This window comes from Carica papaya, chromosome 1, assembly GCF_054855325.1.
Source record: "Carica papaya isolate Zhongbai chromosome 1, ASM5485532v1, whole genome shotgun sequence".
Classification (NCBI taxonomy): Eukaryota; Viridiplantae; Streptophyta; class Magnoliopsida; order Brassicales; family Caricaceae; genus Carica; species Carica papaya.
In genome coordinates, this window is record NC_142309.1 from 2,149,059 (window position 1) to 2,167,500 (window position 18,442).

At 35.8% G+C, this 18,442-nt stretch overlaps 3 protein-coding genes across 7 annotated transcripts in view; 2 read left to right on the plus strand and 1 right to left on the minus strand.

Annotated features, from left to right (window-relative positions):
* Window positions 1-15,219, plus strand: APG5 (autophagy protein Apg5 family). 2 transcript variants are annotated; one of them, XM_088213525.1, is made up of 8 exons: window positions 1-207; window positions 951-1,075; window positions 1,647-1,713; window positions 2,422-2,511; window positions 3,018-3,105; window positions 11,767-11,910; window positions 12,653-12,784; window positions 14,446-15,219. In XM_088213525.1, exons 1-8 carry the CDS (start codon window positions 103-105, stop codon window positions 14,787-14,789), a joined length of 1,095 nt encoding a protein of 364 aa, XP_088069651.1. In that variant the 5' UTR covers window positions 1-102; the 3' UTR covers window positions 14,790-15,219. The 2 variants fall into 2 exon arrangements, with proteins under 2 accessions (XP_088069651.1, XP_088069659.1); XM_088213533.1 differs by having other exon boundaries at window positions 14,157-14,477.
* Window positions 15,220-16,441: 1,222 nt separating this feature from the next.
* LOC110807288 (Protein prenylyltransferase superfamily protein) overlaps window positions 16,442-18,442 on the minus strand; it is a 26,591-nt gene continuing 24,590 nt past the window's right edge. For 3 of the 4 annotated variants that reach the window (XR_015817063.1, XR_015817070.1, XR_015817071.1), the window contains one exon: window positions 16,442-17,250. The gene's annotated coding sequence lies outside the window, so the exon portion shown is untranslated. Of the gene's footprint in view, window positions 17,251-17,664; window positions 17,871-18,442 lie in introns of all 4 variants that reach the window. The other variant, XR_015817065.1, reaches the window with a different exon arrangement.
* Window positions 16,947-17,973, plus strand: LOC110807264 (putative glutathione S-transferase parC). Its single transcript, XM_088213542.1, has 2 exons — window positions 16,947-17,270; window positions 17,622-17,973. The coding sequence occupies exons 1-2, from the start codon at window positions 16,947-16,949 to the stop codon at window positions 17,961-17,963; spliced, it is 666 nt and encodes a 221-aa protein (XP_088069668.1). The 3' UTR covers window positions 17,964-17,973.

Genomic DNA, 18,442 nt, shown 5'->3' on the forward strand with positions numbered 1-18,442 from the left:
ATCGTTTACTGATTTCTTAAATCTTGACTATGAATTCCAAAACCCAAAACCATGTAAACCAAAGGCGTAGAGAGATGTTAACTGAAAATTGAATGAGAAACAATGGCAGACAACGCACAGAAGTACGTATGGGAAGGAGCGATTCCTCTGCAGATTCATCTTCACGAATCGGATGTCACCACTCTCCCTCCTCCTCCTTCTGCCCTGGTAATCCGCCTCTTTCCTTTCTCATAATCTCTACTTAATTAATTTACTTTTTATTTAAACATCACTTAGTTTTTTTTTTTTTGGTTTAAATCATGCTCAGGCTGTACTTCCCTGTATTTGATTGATCTCCGATGGTGTAATTTTCGCTTATTTGCTCTTGTTTTATGGAGTAGAACTTCACTGTCTCTCACATCGTCAATCATCACTGGTTATGTATAAAAGAAAACTCAAGTGTGAAGTCGGTTATATATGTGATATATTCAAGGGAGTTTATACAGTGCATGTTTAGTCACAAAAACTACTTGTAGAAATAGATGAAGAATGTACTTTTTCAATTTCTAAATAAATTTTAGGAAAGAATTCATTCTTAATGGACTTTACGTTTGGAATAAAATATAAGTCTTCGTTGCATTTTCTTGCAGTGCACTTTTAGCCGTAGTGGTAGTGTTAATTTCTCTGTATATCAGTATAAATGGTAATGATGTATAGTATGTCTGTTGTTGACCATTACAACTTACTTCCAAATCTCATTAATGGAACTCAAAATTTTCAATTATCTTTAGAAAATTCATTTGCTTATGAGTTTTTTTTCAAAGTATAAACTTTGATTACAAATTTGTTTCAATTTTTTAAAGAAATTCATTTATTACAAACATCCTATATGAATTTACCAAAATTTATATTTATTTATTCCGAACACTGTAGAAATTTACAGAGATTTACGTTTACTTATTTGATTTCAGATATTAGCCCCTCGAATTGGTTATCTGCCTCTGTTAGCTCCTCTTATAAAGCCTCATTTCAGCAGTGCTCTTCCCCCTGGGGTGGATTCCATTTGGTTTGAGTACAAAGGATTGCCTTTAAAATGGTAGGCCTTCTATTCACCTTTGAAACATATGCATTAGTAGTGGTTCTGCCCTTTAGCTGCTTTTAATCCTTTCTCATTGTCTTTTCAAAAAATCCTGTAGTATTGACACTTCTTATGGTTGGTGAGTGATAGTTATTTCAAAAAAAAAAAATGGTTGGTGAGTAGTGCTTTAGCTTTCCAAATCCACCCAAAATGAGTTTTAAATGTTTTTCACACTGCAAATTTTGTAATATATTGGTAGTCTCGATCCTTTAACGAGCAAATCTATTAGGCGAAGTTTGCAATGGAGAAAAGACTAATGAAATGAGATGACTTTCAACTCTTTAATCATATTCTGTCATGCAAAGGGAGCAACAAGTACTTTCAAACAGCTTCTTCTAGGAACAATACTCTATGACCTCCAGTCTTCAACTAACTGCTGCCTTCTTTTTTTGTTCACAGCTATGCCCTTTGTTGTTCATGACATGAACCCAACATAAGTTTAGAGACTCTAAAAACTTGCAGTTCTACTTGGTTCTTTGATAAATAGTAGAGTTGTTTTTCCTATTAAATTTGTATCTTTTGGTTGCAGGTATATACCAACAGGAGTTCTTTTTGATCTTCTATGTGCAGAACCAGAAAGACCTTGGAACATAACGGTGTGCTTTAGTTTATTTCAAAGAAAAAAATGGTGTGTTTTAGTAACTTATCTAGTAGTATAACAATTTATATTGGTGGTCTTGTCCATTGCTTCTGGAGTTTGATAAATTTAATGCACGAAACTGAAACTTGAGAAGGAATAGTTAGCGGATAGGTTGGAATTTACATGTGCTGTAAAGACATATGTGAATGTTTATTTTGGTGGCTTTTCAATCAATTCCCCATAGGACATTGATTTTCAGTTTAGTGAAATAGAAAATTTTATTCTGAAACAAGTTATATATGTTCAGGTAGGTGTTGACTTATTGATGCAACAAGTTTTATAATTTGTTTTTGTTGGCAAATTTCCCCAATCAGACATCAGTTGAAGCATGAAATGGCTATAATCAACTACTCAACTATGCTGTTTGAAACTTTAGGCTAGAGAGACCTCTACAGTGAAAGATGTGTGAGGACAAAATTTCTTCAAAACCTGGAGCTTTGCTTGTGACACAGGATTAGGGTTTTACAGTTAGCATCGAGAATAGCATGATTACAGTTATATGGCCTGTTCAATGAAATGTGATGACATTATCTTTTAAATAGAGGGATCTTAGTTTATTAAAAAATCACAGTCGCATACCCTTGTTGCTTGGAGGTCGACAAATAGTTGGTTCTTATATTTTATGTCATGATTATCATGTTTAATGATAAAATTTTGGCTGCAGGTGCACTTTAGAGGGTTTCCGGGAAATATATTGGTTCCATGTGAAGGTGAAGAATCTATAAAATGGAGCTTTATTAATTCATTGAAAGAGGTTAGTTTGCACTTGATGAAATCTGAAATCTCCTCTTTCTCTATCTGTATGTATTCGAGGAAGATCACAATAAATGTTCGAGTAAGTTATCACTACAAAGTCTTGTAAGGTTAAGCACTCTGTTAAAGTGTTGAAATTGTTTAAAGGGCTGGCTTCTAAGTTTATTAAGTAATATAATCTGAAGTTGTTAGATATTAGACTGAGATATTCCTCCTTTCCTGAAGAAATTATATTTTACAGTACTCTTTACATGGCTATATACTTTCCGGTTGAGACAAACTCGTCACTGATTGAGCATGTATTTTCATCACGATTGTTATGAAGATGCTTTATGGTCTCAAACTGCAACACTTTGTGGCCTACTATGCTAAGTGTAGTTTTTGGTTTATCTGATTTTTTTTTTTTTTAAATTTCTCTTTATCCTGCTGGAGTACCTTTATATCGGAAGTCAGAACAATACCTTATTTCTTACTTCTGTCTATAACAACTTCTAATTATGCCTACAGGCAGCATATATAATAAATGGAAATTGCAAGAATGTGATGAACATGTCCCAATCTGATCAAAAGGAGCTCTGGCACTCTGTCATGAATGGTATGTTTTCTTACAGTTTAGGCATCAGAAAAGTTGTTAGGGCTCATCAATTGCTATAAAAATGGTACTTCTGACTTACACCAGTATTTGATATCAACATTTCAATGAGAGACTGATGAAATTTATAATATACTTAACACATAAACGAAATGAATGAATTGTTATTTTGGGAGTTAATAATACCATTAGTATGAGGTTCATCAGTCTATTATTTGCTACATTATTTGTCAAACAAAAATTTTGATGATCATTCCCTAGCCTGGAATATCTCTATATTTAGTAGTTTATGTCGTTTTGGGAGGAGAAAAGGAGCATAAGATTCTATGGTGGAGGATAACTTTTGCTAAGTAATGGGTGTTTTTTTTTTCTTTGAAACAGAGTAATGGGTGTTGTAGTTGGTGTAACGGCCCCGAAAATTCAAAAGGGAATATATGTAAAAAAAATTTAAGTGCGGAAGCGAAATAAAAAGTTTTGATTAATATCATTTACACAATAGTTTAAACGTATTAACAATATCAAAAAATAAGTTCTCTAAAAAAAAATACTAGAAATGAAAGATTATAAAGAAAACTAAAAGACATCTAGGCATCTACTCGCCGTTTTCTTGTGGATCGGGCTCGGGAACCAAGTCCTTCTAATCTGAAATGGTTAAGTAAGGAATAAGTTACACTAGCTCAGTAAGGACGTCACACTATATCACTGTCACAGAAGTAAAGGTTAGTAGAAAAACCAAAAACAACCAATGAAGCACACATTTTAAACAAATTCATTTATCAATAATTAAATCATTTACCGTCAACTTAGCTCAGTGAGATTTATAAAAAACAACTCATGAAAATAATAACATCATAGATATTATGAATTCATACATAATCTGTAACATAGCATATGTCATACTTTTATATTTTAATCATCAAACAACAATTGCCCCCTTTTCATCAGGCTACTAGTATCCATGGGGATCTATAGGGGTTTCCGCTACACGTGAACCATTCCCTTAACAAACTTAATTTTCAGGGCCGTCCTCATACCCCGTCCGGTATGGGCGCCAAACAATAAACCTCAATACCCCGTCCGGTATGAGGGCAAAGCGGGCCGTCCCCATACCCTGTCCGGTATGAGCGCCAAAACATTTAAAGTCTTCATATCCCGTCCGGTATGAGACAACGTTCCCGGTAGGGTTCCCTATGGACCCGGTCCGTCCACCATCTCCCAGGACATCTAGTGAGACTGTCTTCTTATCCAATTATCAGTTCACACCCATTTCCTATTTTTTTTCCTTAGTCTCTGTTACCCATTCAAACATGAATACTTAAACAAGTAACGTGCATTTAATAAGGCAAGCATATCTTAGATTCACAAAATCAAGCAGTAGTGAGGTAAACAATGATTCGTGCATTCAAAACCATAGAATAAATAAATCAGATACCATAATGCATTTAAACTGTAAAATAAATCAAATAGGAACTGACAGAGAAATATGTCCGATTCGGGCTCCATTAACAACCGTAATTAATTATGCATATCTACTCAATTTGTACAAAATACAGTTTTATCATTTATTCAAACTTCAATCCCATGATGGGAAATAGGGTGAGGGGTTTTTACCTGATTCGACGTCGAAAACCGGATTTTCACTGCGCCTACGGGCAGTCCTTGGATTCCTTGAATTTTTTTTCGGGAACTGAAACGTGCTTACGGTTCCTACACATGTCCTAAACAACTCAAAAATCAGACCCAGAGCCTACTCGGCCAATTTCGGAATTCCGACACGGCGGCAATCCGCATCGGGTTGACTGCTTTCGGCCGTTTTCAGCCGAATTCAGTCAAACTTGTATTGGTTCATGTGAGAAAACACCCCTAGGGCTTTCGGTAGGCCCAAAAAATACAGAAAGCCGAAACTTACCGGCGGTGGGACTCTCCGGTGCGGCGGCTCCTCTGGCCCGCGTCGCGGTTTGGTGTTTTGCTTCGGTCAACCTGTAAAGGAGGGAACGGTGGTCACAATGGTGGAAAAATTACATCGAACGGGAATCGGGAAGGGCCTCATCGGAGGCAAAAACCAAGACAACCCGCGGTGGTGCCGCTGGTATTTGGCGGCGTTTTCCGGCCAATTAGCCGGTGTTTTTGCTCCAATTTGGCCATAAGTGGGTTTAGAATCGAATTCTGAGCCAATGGGAGAATTTTTATCTCGTTTGGCGGCCGGAAGTTGCTCCGGTGCAGCGGCGGGTGGCGGTGGTCGACTCCCCAGCGACTGGGCTGTCTTCTCCAGCGAGGGGCTTTGGCGGCTAGGGTTAGGGTTTGGGTGCGGATGAGATTATTTATAACAATTTGCTTTTAATCTGAGCCGTCTGATCGCGATTCAATCTGAGCTGTCCGATCGCGATTAAATAGGAAATGAACCTGAGCTGTTCATCGCGATGCAATCTGTGCCGTTCGTGCGCGCGGGAACGGATCTCAATTGTTCGATCGCGCGCATGCGGATCGCCCACGTGTCTCCCTTCCGCGTGGCCTCCCGTGTCAGCGTCTCTGCCACGCGGCGCGTCGGGGTTGGCCGGGGCTGCTGACCGGGCAGCTGACGGGGCGCAATTTTTTTAAATTGCGTTTTGACCTCCGGTTTTCAATTTTTCTTTTAAAAAAATAAGAAAAAGAAAAGGGTTGGGGTGTTACAGTTGGAAAGGAGGTACTTAAATTTTCAAGCAATGGTATCAGCCACTGCCACATGCTTTGGGAGAGGGTGCTGTTTCATTGAAGGCTACATTGGGGTTTTGGGAGGGGGGGGGGGGGGGGGAGAGATATTGATGATATATAAGTAGTAGATAAGTTCTTTCCTATTAATAATCTTTTGCTATATTGGTCACAGTTAATCGTACAGAGAGTTTCTTTTAAAAAAAATTATATAGAGAATTCCAAATAGGTTGTAGCTAAGCAACTTCGCTTATGTTAAAGAAGTTTATTCTGAAATCTAAAATGAAGCCAATGGTACACTGGAACCTCAGTGAAGAAACTTTTTCTGGTGTCAACTAGACAAGGTCATAGACATGAAAAGATAGAGCAAGAACTCGACCCAAGAACTTCTCTCAAAGAACAGCTTTGGAAAATATTGTTTAAACTAGAAAATTCTGTAGGGTATTATCAATAACAATATGCTTTTCCTTTCCACTATACCTGCCCAAAACAAAAGATATAAAGGAAGGGTTTTCTGGAGGGAAAGCGTCAAGGTAATGGAAATGAGAAGCATTTTTTTTTAACAGAAATGAGAAGCATTTCACTTAGTTAAGTGGGAGGAGGTGAAGAAACCGTTCTATAAGGGAGGTCTAGGGTTGAGATCTATTTTGAAATTGAATTCTGCTTTACATGGCAAATGACTTTGGAGGTTTGTGAATGAGAATGGGAAATTGTGGAGAAGGGTGGTGGAGACTAGATGGGGTGATTGGGAAAGGGATGGGGGAAGAAGAGGGAAATATAAACGTCATGACTCTAGTTTGTGGAAGAAAATTAGCATTGACAGCAAGAATTTTTATGACTGCATATGCTGGCAGTTGGGTAATGGAGCTGAAGTTAATTTTTGGAAGGATGAGTGGGCTGGTGACTTCAAATTGAAATATAAGTTCCCAAGGATCTTTGAGGTCACTAGTGAGAGGGATATCTTTGTGGAGAAGATGTTCGAGAAGGGAGAGGGGGGGGAAGATATAGAATACTGTAATCTGCTTCGTTGTCTTACTGATTTTAAAGTGGGAAATCTGAAGGACAAAAGAATTTAGAAATTGGACAAGAAAAGAGGCTTTTCTGTGAAGTCCTATAATTTTATTGTCAAAAATGGTGAGAATAATGTCAATCAGCACCGTTTAAGCAAATCTGGAGATCAAAACCTCCACCTAGAATGACTTTTTTCATCTGGGAAGCTATTAAAGAAAAAATCTTGACCATTGATATGTTGACAAGAAGAGGCTTGATGATGGTTAGTAGGTGTTACATGTGCAAGGCCGAAGAAGAATCATGCAACCTCTTGTTTCTTCAATGTCCTATGGCATACAAAATTTGGGAGTATATGTATGAGATTATTAGGATGAACTGGGTCATGGCAAGTAGTGTTAGTGAGGAGTTGTGGGCGTAGATTGGTTTATGTAGAAAAAAAAAAGAATTATTCCTTATTCCGATCTCTATTATGTGGGTAGTTTGGAGGGGGAGGAATGTTAGGATTTTTGAAGATGTTGAAACAGACATTGTAAATATTAGAGATAGATGGTTTCATATGTTTGGTTCTATTTTGATTGATTATGACATATTAGATTGGGAAGATATTGGGGCTGTAATGAACGACCTGATCGACTTGTAATTTTGTGTTTTTGAGTGGTACCCATTTGGTACCTTTGTGTATAATAATATTTTTTATCTTTTATCTCAAAATTTTTTTTAGTGTTGGATGTTTTGTAAAGATGTAAAATTTAAGGAAATGAAAATATTGAATTATATCAACTATAAGCAGAAACAATTTAGAATTTAGGGTTTATATTCCTTACACAATAAATCAGGATGCCCAATAGGATTATGAGAATGTCCGTTTATAGGAGTTCATAGTGACAAAAAAAATAATTAAAAACAAAACAAAATAAAAATTCTATGGGATTAACCTCCGTTGGGCAACTCTGATGGGATTCATGAGGTAATCTTTATTCGCAACTCTCCTACTGTTCAGAATCTGGATTTTGATTTTTTTGATCTGAAATGGTTAAATAGAGGAATGAGTTACACTGACCCAGTAAGAATATTACACTTAACATCGATATAAAAAAATCAAAGATTGGTAAAAACATAATATAACAACAAATGGAGTCATTTGTCTTTCTTTAATAAATTTGTTTAATGTAAAAACGTAGTTTCATACTTATCTTTATGAGTATTCAAAACTGACTTACGAAAACAATAACTCGAATCGCATTTTGATTTCATTTTCAAATGAGATATAATAATAAATTACCTGTTTACCAGTGCCCCTGGGGGTACATAGAGATGTTCCTTTACACGTGAACCCAATATCCAATTTATTAATCATCTAACCGTTCCCATACCCTATTCGGTAATGAGCGCCAAATATGCCACCACTTCAATACTCCATCCGTTATGAGGGTAAACTATACATCCTAACCCCTTTCGGTATAGGATTTCTCAACCCCATTAGACTGACTTAATGTCCACGGTAGAGTTTTCTTTATATACCGGGTCTGTCCACCCTTTTCCAGGGTACCTAATAAGCCTTTCATATATAGATTCACATCATCAATCCATCACCAATCGCATACCAATATCTCATTTCATATTTACAGATCAATAGAACAACATTTAAGCAGATAATTCAAATTTATACTTTAACAATTAAAAAACGTAATTAGGCCATTTATTTCAAATAAGTTAAAAGATAAAAATAACGGTTAGACAATTAATAAACGAGAAAACAATTAAAATTAATAATTAAAGCGCATGGTGTAACAATAAGCAATTTAGACAATATAAGAAAATAAATAGGCAATACGAATAAGTTAGGGAAATTATACACTGACTAGTTCCAACTCCACTGGTGACTTGCTAATTTTAACAAAATATAATGTTATTGATTATTAAGTTTCAATTTACAATAACGTGAAAAAGAGTGAGGGATTCTTATCTCGGATCGGTGTTCGAAATATCATATTTTTCATTGCACTTCCTGGTGATCCCCGGGGTTTCTGGATTTTTTTTGCAGAAATTAAAAATATCTGTCACGTATCCAAAAATATCCCAAAAGGCCAAAATATGTGTTTTTAAACTTTTTCGGCCAATTTAAGGTTCCAGTATGGCGGTGTTGGCTCCACTGCCCACGGTGGCGGTTCCTCTCGGTCTGACCATTTTCGGCTGGTTTAGGCCAGTTTTGTATAGAAATATGCGAAAAACCAAGTTATGGGGCTTCTGTTGGTTGGAAAAGACGAAAACTGAAACTCTACTGGCGGAAGAGTCTGCGGGTGCGGCAGCTTCGCCGTTCCTCCTTCGCAATTAGGGTTTTCCTTCGCCTAACCTGCACAGAAAAGGACGAGTAACAAAATGGTTAGAAAATCACGGGGAACGGGAAGGGGTTTATCAAAGGGGTTTTTGGGTTGCGGTCGCGGCGGCTCAGCCGAATTTCGCTCATGTTTTCCGGCTTACTTGCTACCCTTTTTGCTCCGATATGGGTATGGGGAGGCTTGAAATTCAATTCCGAGTGGAAGAGAAATTTTTTTTCCTCTTTCGGTGCTCGTGGTGGCTCCGGTGCGGCAGCGACGATGTCCTTCCGGTAGCTGGTCTTCCCTCTAGTTGCCCTCCTTCTTCTCCGGTCGGGGTTGTCAACTACAGTTTTGGGGCTAACTAAAGAGAGGTTTAAATACCTCTCTTCCCTCTGATCCTGGCCGTTCGTTCGCATCGACATGGAGAGAGGATAATAGTCCGATCGTTGCCTGTTTAGGCCGATCATGTATGCGAATCTGGCCCTCTATCGTGATCAATATCATCCATCTGATCACGTCTGAAGAGAAAATGTATCTGGAACGTTCGTGCGCGCGGAATGCGATTTGGACCATTGGATCACCCAGGCACGTGGATCGCCTGCGTGGCTCACGTGTGGAGCCGGAGTCAGCATGTTCGCCACGTGGTGTGTTCTGACTTGCCATGCTGCTGACGTGGCCGTTTCACGTGACTGTATTTCTTTTTATTTTTGCGATTTTATACTCTGTTTTAAGTTTTTTTTTCAAAAACACTCATCATTATTCACAGTTTCACCATTTTTCTCAAAATTATTTTAATTTCATCTATAAATCTATTTTTCTAAAAAAAATTCATAAAAAATAAAATAAAATAAAAATTAAATTATTTTAATATATTATTTTATTAATGTAAAATTATCTCGGGTCAAATTTTCGGATACAAGTATTAGATGTTTCAAGTAGCGTTACTATCAAGTCGTACTGTCGTATCTTTTTCCTTTTGCACTTTTTTTTATGCATTAAAACTTGAAAGTTGAGGAGTTGTATTTCAATTGAGCCTTTCACCAATTTGTTTACTTTTTTCTTTGGGTGTTAGAGAAGAAATATTATCGACAATTTGTTTGTTTTACTTGATAATGTATAGAATAATTTATTAGATGCTTGCAGGCACCAATATTTAGTATTTTATTTTGTGTGCATATGGATGCACATGAATTGTAAAGTGAAATAAATTCGATGGCAGAAAAATATGATGCTTGATTTTGTAAATTTTAGTAAAAAAAGATAAGAGTTCATATTTATCTTTGTCTAATAATTTATGTATACGGATGAGCAAAATTTCAGTCAGAATTGAAAGAACCGAGAAAACTGAACCAGTTTAGAAAATTGGGTCTCTCCAGAAACATTCTCACCAAAAGGATTAGACCCAGTCAGGATCAGATCCAATCGAGTGACCATCTCAATTATTTGATACTTTTAGTGTTCCTTGGGTGTCTCCTGGTACATGAACGTTTTTCTTTCTTTTATTCTTTAGAGTATGAGTATGAAGAAAAAGATTATAGCTCTTCCATGAGGGAGTCCTCTTTTGGAGCTGTGGGTTATTTGGTTAGAAAGAAATGCTAGAATTTCTATGGATCATTTTTTTTTTGGATGCTTTGGGTAAATCTTTCTTGGCATGCCTTTTGGTTAATGCTCATGGGCACTCTAAGAATATCTCCTTCCCTGTTGTATAAAGATTGGCTAGCTATTCTTTTGCAAGAATAGATGGTTTTTCTCCTCCTTCTTTTTTGCTTCTTTGTTTCTTTCAGATAGGTACATAACGCTCCTCTTTTATCTTGTTTCTCTTAAATTATATCTCTTCTTTTCCTATGTACATAGAAAATTGTTACAGGCGCAAAGACTGAATAGAGCTATCTCACTAGACATTGCATGTTCTGTAGGCAGAGTTTTGGAAAAATTATCATTTTTTCTTACCCTGTGAGGTGGTTTGATAATTATGGTGTAAGCCTTTTGCTGTGTTTCGTAGGTTGTGGGTTTGTCCTCTTACTCTGAAGGTTTCTTTTCTGCTCATCTGAGGGTAGGATGAAGAGGAAGAAAGTTAAGGTACGGTGTGGTGCTTTTTTTTAGCTGGGTTTTAGGTTCTCTAGTTGGAATGTAATACCAAGATCTTCAGTCACTGTGTTCAGCATCCTCTTCATATTTGAGATAGGTTGGTGTTTCAGTTGCTTAGTGGGCTAAACAACATGGGTTTTAGGGATATGCCTAGATAGTTTTAGAGGACTTAGGAGGCCCTTTTATGTTGATCGCCCCTTCCTTTCTTGTTTATGGGTTATTTGTTTTTTTTTTTTTGGCTTCTTTTGTTCTTAGGTGGAGACCTTATTTTCCCCACCTTGTATTCTCTTTCTTTCCTTTTTCTTATTCGAAAAAAAGGAAACAAAAAATATGTTAGCATTTTCATGAAGCTATAATATCTCTATACCTGTACATATTCAATTTTTTGAAATTGCATAGAGTATTCAATCAAATAAATAGTGATTGCAAACTTTTTTTTTAATTTTCTTCAAGGACCTTGCAATTAAGAAACTGTAATTACCATAAAACCTCTTACCGATCAATTCCACTACATACTGTCGCTCGTTTGGCATCCTGTTTCAACAATGATATGTAACAGGTAATCTTGAAGCCTACATGAGAGTTTCATCTAAGCTTAAACTCAGTATAATCGAAGATGAATATACAGTAGGAACAAGTTTGGGCTCACCAAAATCTAGACAAGGCCCAGTAGAGACAGATGTGGCAGGACAAGTCAAGACAGGTTTTTGAAATCTTCTCTCTCTCTCTCTCTCGCCTCTCTCTCACTCCCACTCTCACAAAAAAAAACCACGTTATGTCTTTATTTAATTTAAAGAGGCAGACAGGTCCAAGGGTTAGAATGAAAAAAAGAAATATTGACAAGTCTCTTGGTGTCTTCTTCCCATGGAAATGTTCATTTTAATCACATGTATCTTGTGCTGTTCATATGAATTGGTAAGGAGGACTGGGAATTCTATTTTGTTGCTAAGTATTTTGTTGCCTTTCCTCGACAAGTATACTACTTTCTTTTGTTTAAGTGTTAAGTTTTTAATTGATCAACGAGATTCATCGGCCAATTAGAAGAGTGTGTTAAAATATGATTGTAATGTTGGCCATAGATAATGCTTCTCTTTTATTTCAAAAAAAATGTTGGCCATAGATTGTTGCCCTAATGAACAGGTTATGCTGACAGGGGAATTGGTGATTAGGTATCTTCCTGATTAGTTATAGAGTATTGTTCCTGTGCTTCAATATGTATGCAGGTTATAAAGAGAGATACATGTTTAGGATGTGTGTATTCATTAGATGCATGCCTGATATGATCTTCAGTTTTCTTCAGTCATATGTAAATATAAAAATTGGACGCATCATTAGATACTGTTGTTTGTTGTTTCTAGATAACTTTACTACTTGTTTAGAGAATTGGTGTAACAGCGCTTCTATATGGTGAAACTTTCTTGTCTTATTGTCCAAGTTCTTCTCAGATAGAATTCCAGTTCGTTTATACGTCTGGAGTGTAACTGAGGATTTTGATGATTTGGAAGATGTTCCGGAGATTGATAGTTGGGACAAGATTTCTTACATAAACCGACCAGTTGAGATTCGTAGAGAAGAAGGTACCATTTATTTGTTGATTTTAATTGCCTTAGGTCATAATTAGTCGGATTTTTTTTGAGAAAAAAGAGCTTTATTATTTTTTGATAAAAACCAAGAAGATCTCCGCATTTGAAAACTCAAGCTAAATTTACTTTTTGTTCCTTCAAGTCCTGTAGCTCATTTGAAGTTGTGGAGAATGAAGTGTCTATTATTGAAATATGAGGGACCTATTTATGCAAGTTTATATGAGTAATAAAAAGAAATACACTTATTTACAACGAAAAGAGTATATTCCTATTACACCATTTACCCTACTTTAATACACTTTACAATTATCAATAATCCCCTTCAAGCTGGGGAATGCATATTATCCATTTCTAGCTTGGCAATAATACTCTGAAATCTAGGATTACTTAATCCTTTACTCAATATGTCTGCAAGTTGCAAAATGCTAGACATATATGAAGTGCATATCAATCCAATATCTAGTTTTTTCTTAGTGAAATGATTGTCTAACTTTAATATGTTTTGTCTTATTATGTTATATTGGATTGTGAGCGAAACTGATCGCTAACTTATTGTCGTAGTAGAGTTTGATAGGCCCATCTCATTGAATCTTCGAATCTTCTAGCATTATTTTCAACCACAGGAGTTCACACATTTCTTGGGGTCCACATTATGTTTTTTACTTCAGAATCCTATAAGCAGCTTCTGGATGCATTACTTTGGGCTTGTTCATGAACTGACTCACTACACTAACTGCAAATAACCTGATATGTTACAAGTATATCAATTTTCCTTTTAGTCTCTGGTACATTTCCTTATCTACTCCTGTGTACTCCTCTGTCGGTTCTAGTTTATGATTGAGATCAATTGATTTATTAGCCGATTTACATGTTGCTTGCTTGTCTCCTTCAAAAGATTTGTAACATATTTTTGCCGTGAGATAAATATTTCTAAGTTTGAGTGAGCGACTTTGATTCTGAGGAAATATTTTAATTTCTATAATTTTTTGGACAGATATCACTTGAGAATTACCTTTTCTCCTTCATCATTCCCTGTAACAATTATCTTCCCTAATTTTCTCTTGCTAGAAAAGAAGATAGAAATAAGATTTTAAAATAAGCTAATCAAAGAAAAGCCTACTTAGATTCTTGTATACCTCTTTGACAGTTTTGTCATGAGAAATTAATCTTAAAAAAAAGATATGTAGATCTAGTGTAGAGCTAGTGTCATATCATGGTAGCTTGGCTGTTTATATTACTCTTACTGGTGCCGCATTTGAATTTACAGTTTTACAGTTATAATACTGGCTATATACCCATGAAGTTTAATCTACTTGTCAAAGAGAGGCTTATATCTACCTTGACCATCTGGATTTAACTTTTGTAGGTTGTATTCTAAAAGAAAAAACCAAATCGCTGTGAGGGAGGATCACTAAATGCTTAGTGAAAAAATTTAATCTCAATATGCAAAAGCTATCAAAAAAAAGTACCTACCCCTTGGAAAAAGGAAGAATTAATGGCTACATTTGGGAATTAGGACACATTCTTTTCCCCTAATCATTTCCTAGTTGAGAGTCAAACCTCTTAATTGAGCCCATTCTCTCACTAGTTTTTATCATTGTTTGTGATCTTACTGTCTGTCATACTTGGTGATATATTGGGGACCTTCCGCACAGGTAAATGCTTCACCTTACTTGATGCAGTAAAAGCTCTTCTACCAGAGTTTTTTGGGGACAGTTCCTTGATTATGGAGGAACAAACTAGAGTTGAGGGTGAAGACAGACAGAAACCAGAAGATGTGGGAGAGAAAATAAGTATAAACATTAGGGATGAAAATTCAAATGAGAAGACAGAACCTAGCTGTACTTACAATGATGCCGAAATCAAGTATATCCGCATTCAGGGAATTGAGCCGAAATGGGAGATACCTTTTTCCTGGGTAGTGAAGAACTTGATGAACCCGGAATACTTTCTTCACGTGTGTGTTTGCATCAAAGCTCCAACAGTGAATGCCACTTAACCTTGTGTTTTTATTCTTCTTTCCAATTTCTATTTATCATTCAATCAGGGTTGCATTTGGTCCATTTATTTTCTGATTCAATTCCTAACCAATTTCTATTTTCATTTCTCGTATTAGTTTTAATTTGGATGATATAAAACATAATTTATATTGTCTTTGCTACCATTACCTCCACTTGAATTTTGTTAAGAGTGAGAATTCAGTTCCTTCCTTCTAAAGTGGAAGTAGAATTCCCACAACTAAGAAATTCAAAGTGAGGGTTAGGGTAATTAAGACAATAAATTATGTTCTAATTATACATATTAAAAATTAATATGATAAGCGAAACTAGAAATTGACTAAATTGTGTTTGTAGACAAGGTAAAAAATGAATTTGATTCATTGTATAGAATTGTACAGAATTATATTCTCAAGGTACACGATTGCTCCATTGCTGTGGTAAGAGTTTTCTATTACAAGAACATTCCTAAAGGACAACTTAATTTGGTGTGTTGAGATACAAGTGTGAAGATAATATGCCGGATATGAATCATGCATATGTATACATATTTGACAAAATACAATTTTATCTGCTTATTTTTGGATTCATTGCTATTCGAATCTGAAAGATTGAATATGTACGAGTAAATACGAACAGCCAGGATGGGTGCTTGCTAGTTAGTTCTGCGTAATAACTCATATCTTAGTTACTGCTGGTTGCAGCTTCCAAATTTCTTTGGCGATCATTTTGATAAATGCTGTCGTGCTCCCTAATCACGACGGGAGTAAAAATTAATGAGAAATTTCTATTTGTTTCCCACGCCATGGGAAGTAATAATATTCCTTCCAGTAATTTGATTCACTTCAATCCCAAATTTCTTTCGGTATGGATGTGTGGCGGAGTAAAATCTTTTATGGATCTTTACAATTGTGTAATTTGATTCAACTTCATTTTAATTAAGACTAAAATCTAATGCAATGAGTAAATAGCTTATAAAAGTCTAGGATAAACTGTACAATCTAATTTTATTTTTGGTGATTGAATTTAGTAAAAATTAGGTCTAATAAAATACATGAATAGCCTGCTTTTATTAATTATATAACTTATAATATTTACACAATTTAGAGACATATATCCCTTTTATCTATGTTCTGAATTTTTAATTGATTCACGGTTCTTGGGACTTCCAGTTTAAATTAAATAAAACGTAACAAAATAAATTCGTAGTTGTAGAATAATTAAATTATAGTAAAACTTAAAGTTAAGATTTTTTTTTTATATTGGCAAAAATAAAATTTGAACTCTTAGATTAATTAATCCATTGCCTTCGTAATTAAATTATTCAGTACCGTAGATTTTCTTTTAAAAAATCAAATTCTCTTATACGAGAATTTTGTGTGTAATATTCTAGTCATTCCCTTTCTTTAGCAACCATTTATTAGTAGATGATAGGTATTTCAATTCCCTTTTGGGAACTTATATTAGTAAGTGTTATTATAAAAAAATTATCTTCCGATTGCTGTCCACGTGTTATATAATTAATAAAATATATAAATTTTTATTAAAAATCGTTCTTGAACTTCGTACTCTTATTTTCTGTAACTCAACTCACTTGTATATACACAAATTAAAAAGCAATTGGAAGTTGATCTAATATTCTGAAGAAAATCCGTAATCAAAGTATCAATTGCATTTTAGCCGAGAAGGGGATCTTACTGTCCTTGTTTATGATTTAAAAAAAAAATAGCTCTTACAATAAATGTTATAAGCTCAAGCTACTGTAACCAGAATCACATGGCAATGATGCATGTTTCTTCTGATGTACTCATTTCGGAGTTTTAATCATCAACATGTATAAAATTGTGAACTCCATGACTTATTAGTGTTGATAAGGTCTTGGTCAGCCTTCCAGCATCAAATCTATCGCTCCAAGACAAAATCAACTTAATTTCCAACAGCAGCAGAAAGCTGAAGTGGATGACAATCACAAGGTTGATTTTACCCTCTAATGGAGGGAGCAAACAAAGAACAACACATATTTGGAATCATTGAATCTTAGGGATTTTCACCCACTAATGAATTCCTTCTCCTATATATATAACACTCCTTACCACTTATTTTCCCAAGTTAAATCCAACAAGAAGAACAAAAGAGAAAAGAAATAGTCTGGTGAAGTTATGGCTGATAAGGAGCTTGTTCTTTTGGACTGCGGAGTCAGTCCCTTCTGCATGAGAGTGAAAATTGCACTGGCTGAGAAAGGCGTGGAGAACTACAAGGCAATACCAGAGGAGAATTTGTTGACAGCCAAGAGTGAGTTGCTGCTCAGATCAAACCCTATTTACAAGAAGGTCCCGGTATTGTTGCATAATGGGAAACCCTTGTGTGAGTCTACCATCATTGTCAGCTACATTGATGAGACCTGGCCTTCACCACCCCTGCTACCACCTTGTGCATATGGAAGAGCTCAGGCCCGTTTCTGGGCTGATTTCATTGACAAAAAGGTTAGTTGATCAATTGTTTCTTGCTGCTATTTTTATGGAGTTTGTTATCTAGGTTGTCCCTTAGTTTAGATATCCTAAAAAAGAAGGGAGCTTCAAGCGCATAGTTCATTAATACCTATTCATCCAGAAAGTAAATACATGTACGTTCTTGACATTGTAAACATGAACTAATATATGTTACTAAATTATTATATTTTTTTATGGATATTGAATATCAGAAGCAGAGTTATGATGCCAAAATAGGCACTCTAGTTTCACCAATCCTTACTGCATATCACCACTTTCTAACAAAATATACTAGCCTCATTTATCGGATCCATGTATGTTGTCTGGTTAAATCTTGTTGGACAGGTATTTGATGCAGGTGGTGTCATATGGAGGTCTAAAGAAGTACCTGACGGTGCTAAGGATGAGTTCATAGGTACTTTGAAGCAGCTAGAGGGAGCCTTAGGAGAGAAAGACTTCTTTGGAGGTGATGAGTTCGGATTTGTGGACATCATAGCAATCCCTTTCACAAGTTGGTTTCTCACCTTTGAGAAATTTGGGGGGTTTAAGGTTGAGGATGACTGCCCCATGTTCTCAGCCTGGATCAAGAGATGCCTGCAAAGGGAGAGCGTTGCCAAAGTTCTTCCAGATCCGGAGAGAGTATACGAATTTGTATGTATGTTGAGGAAGATGCTAGGCATTGAGTAGTGATATTAAAAAGCAGCTGTTGTTCATGCTTGCAATCAAATGTTATTTTATTTTTCTTTTGGTTTTCCTTGATCTTTCTGTTAGGACTACAGAGGACTTTTATGTCCAAGAAACCTAATAATTGTGTTCTTGCTTTTCCCTTCTGGGCAAAATAATTAAAAACAGTCTTGGACTTTTTCATGCTATTCTTGTTTAGAGAATTTCTGCAATAGTATTCATTTTAAAGCAAATTCCGTTTTCACTCTCTATAGTTTGATTATATTGCAATCTCAAATCTGTGATCTTTTTTCTTTTGTGATTATTTTAGCAAATCCGTAGTGCTCAAGACCTTTCCATCCAAGTGGCTGTGGCAGACAAAGTGCATAATTTGTAGCAAGCTTTCTTATTAATTTGCTAAGCTTAAATCTTCCGTACATGATCTGTACATAGCTTCTAGAAAGTGAGGGCCTATTTTGCATAACCTACAGTACACGACAGAA

Bases quoted from the DNA above. Each gene is read 5' to 3' on its own strand.
- APG5 (XM_088213525.1), top strand. From the start codon at position 103: ATGGCAGACAACGCACAGAAGTACGTATGGGAAGGAGCGATTCCTCTG. The intron at 2,512-3,017 runs GTTAGTTTGCAC...TTATGCCTACAG, and splicing joins TTATTAATTCATTGAAAGAG to GCAGCATATATAATAAATGG. The intron at 12,785-14,445 runs GTACCATTTATT...CCTTCCGCACAG, and splicing joins TGAGATTCGTAGAGAAGAAG to GTAAATGCTTCACCTTACTT.
- LOC110807264 (XM_088213542.1), top strand. From the start codon at position 16,947: ATGGCTGATAAGGAGCTTGTTCTTTTGGACTGCGGAGTCAGTCCCTTC. The intron at 17,271-17,621 runs GTTAGTTGATCA...CTTGTTGGACAG, and splicing joins CTGATTTCATTGACAAAAAG to GTATTTGATGCAGGTGGTGT.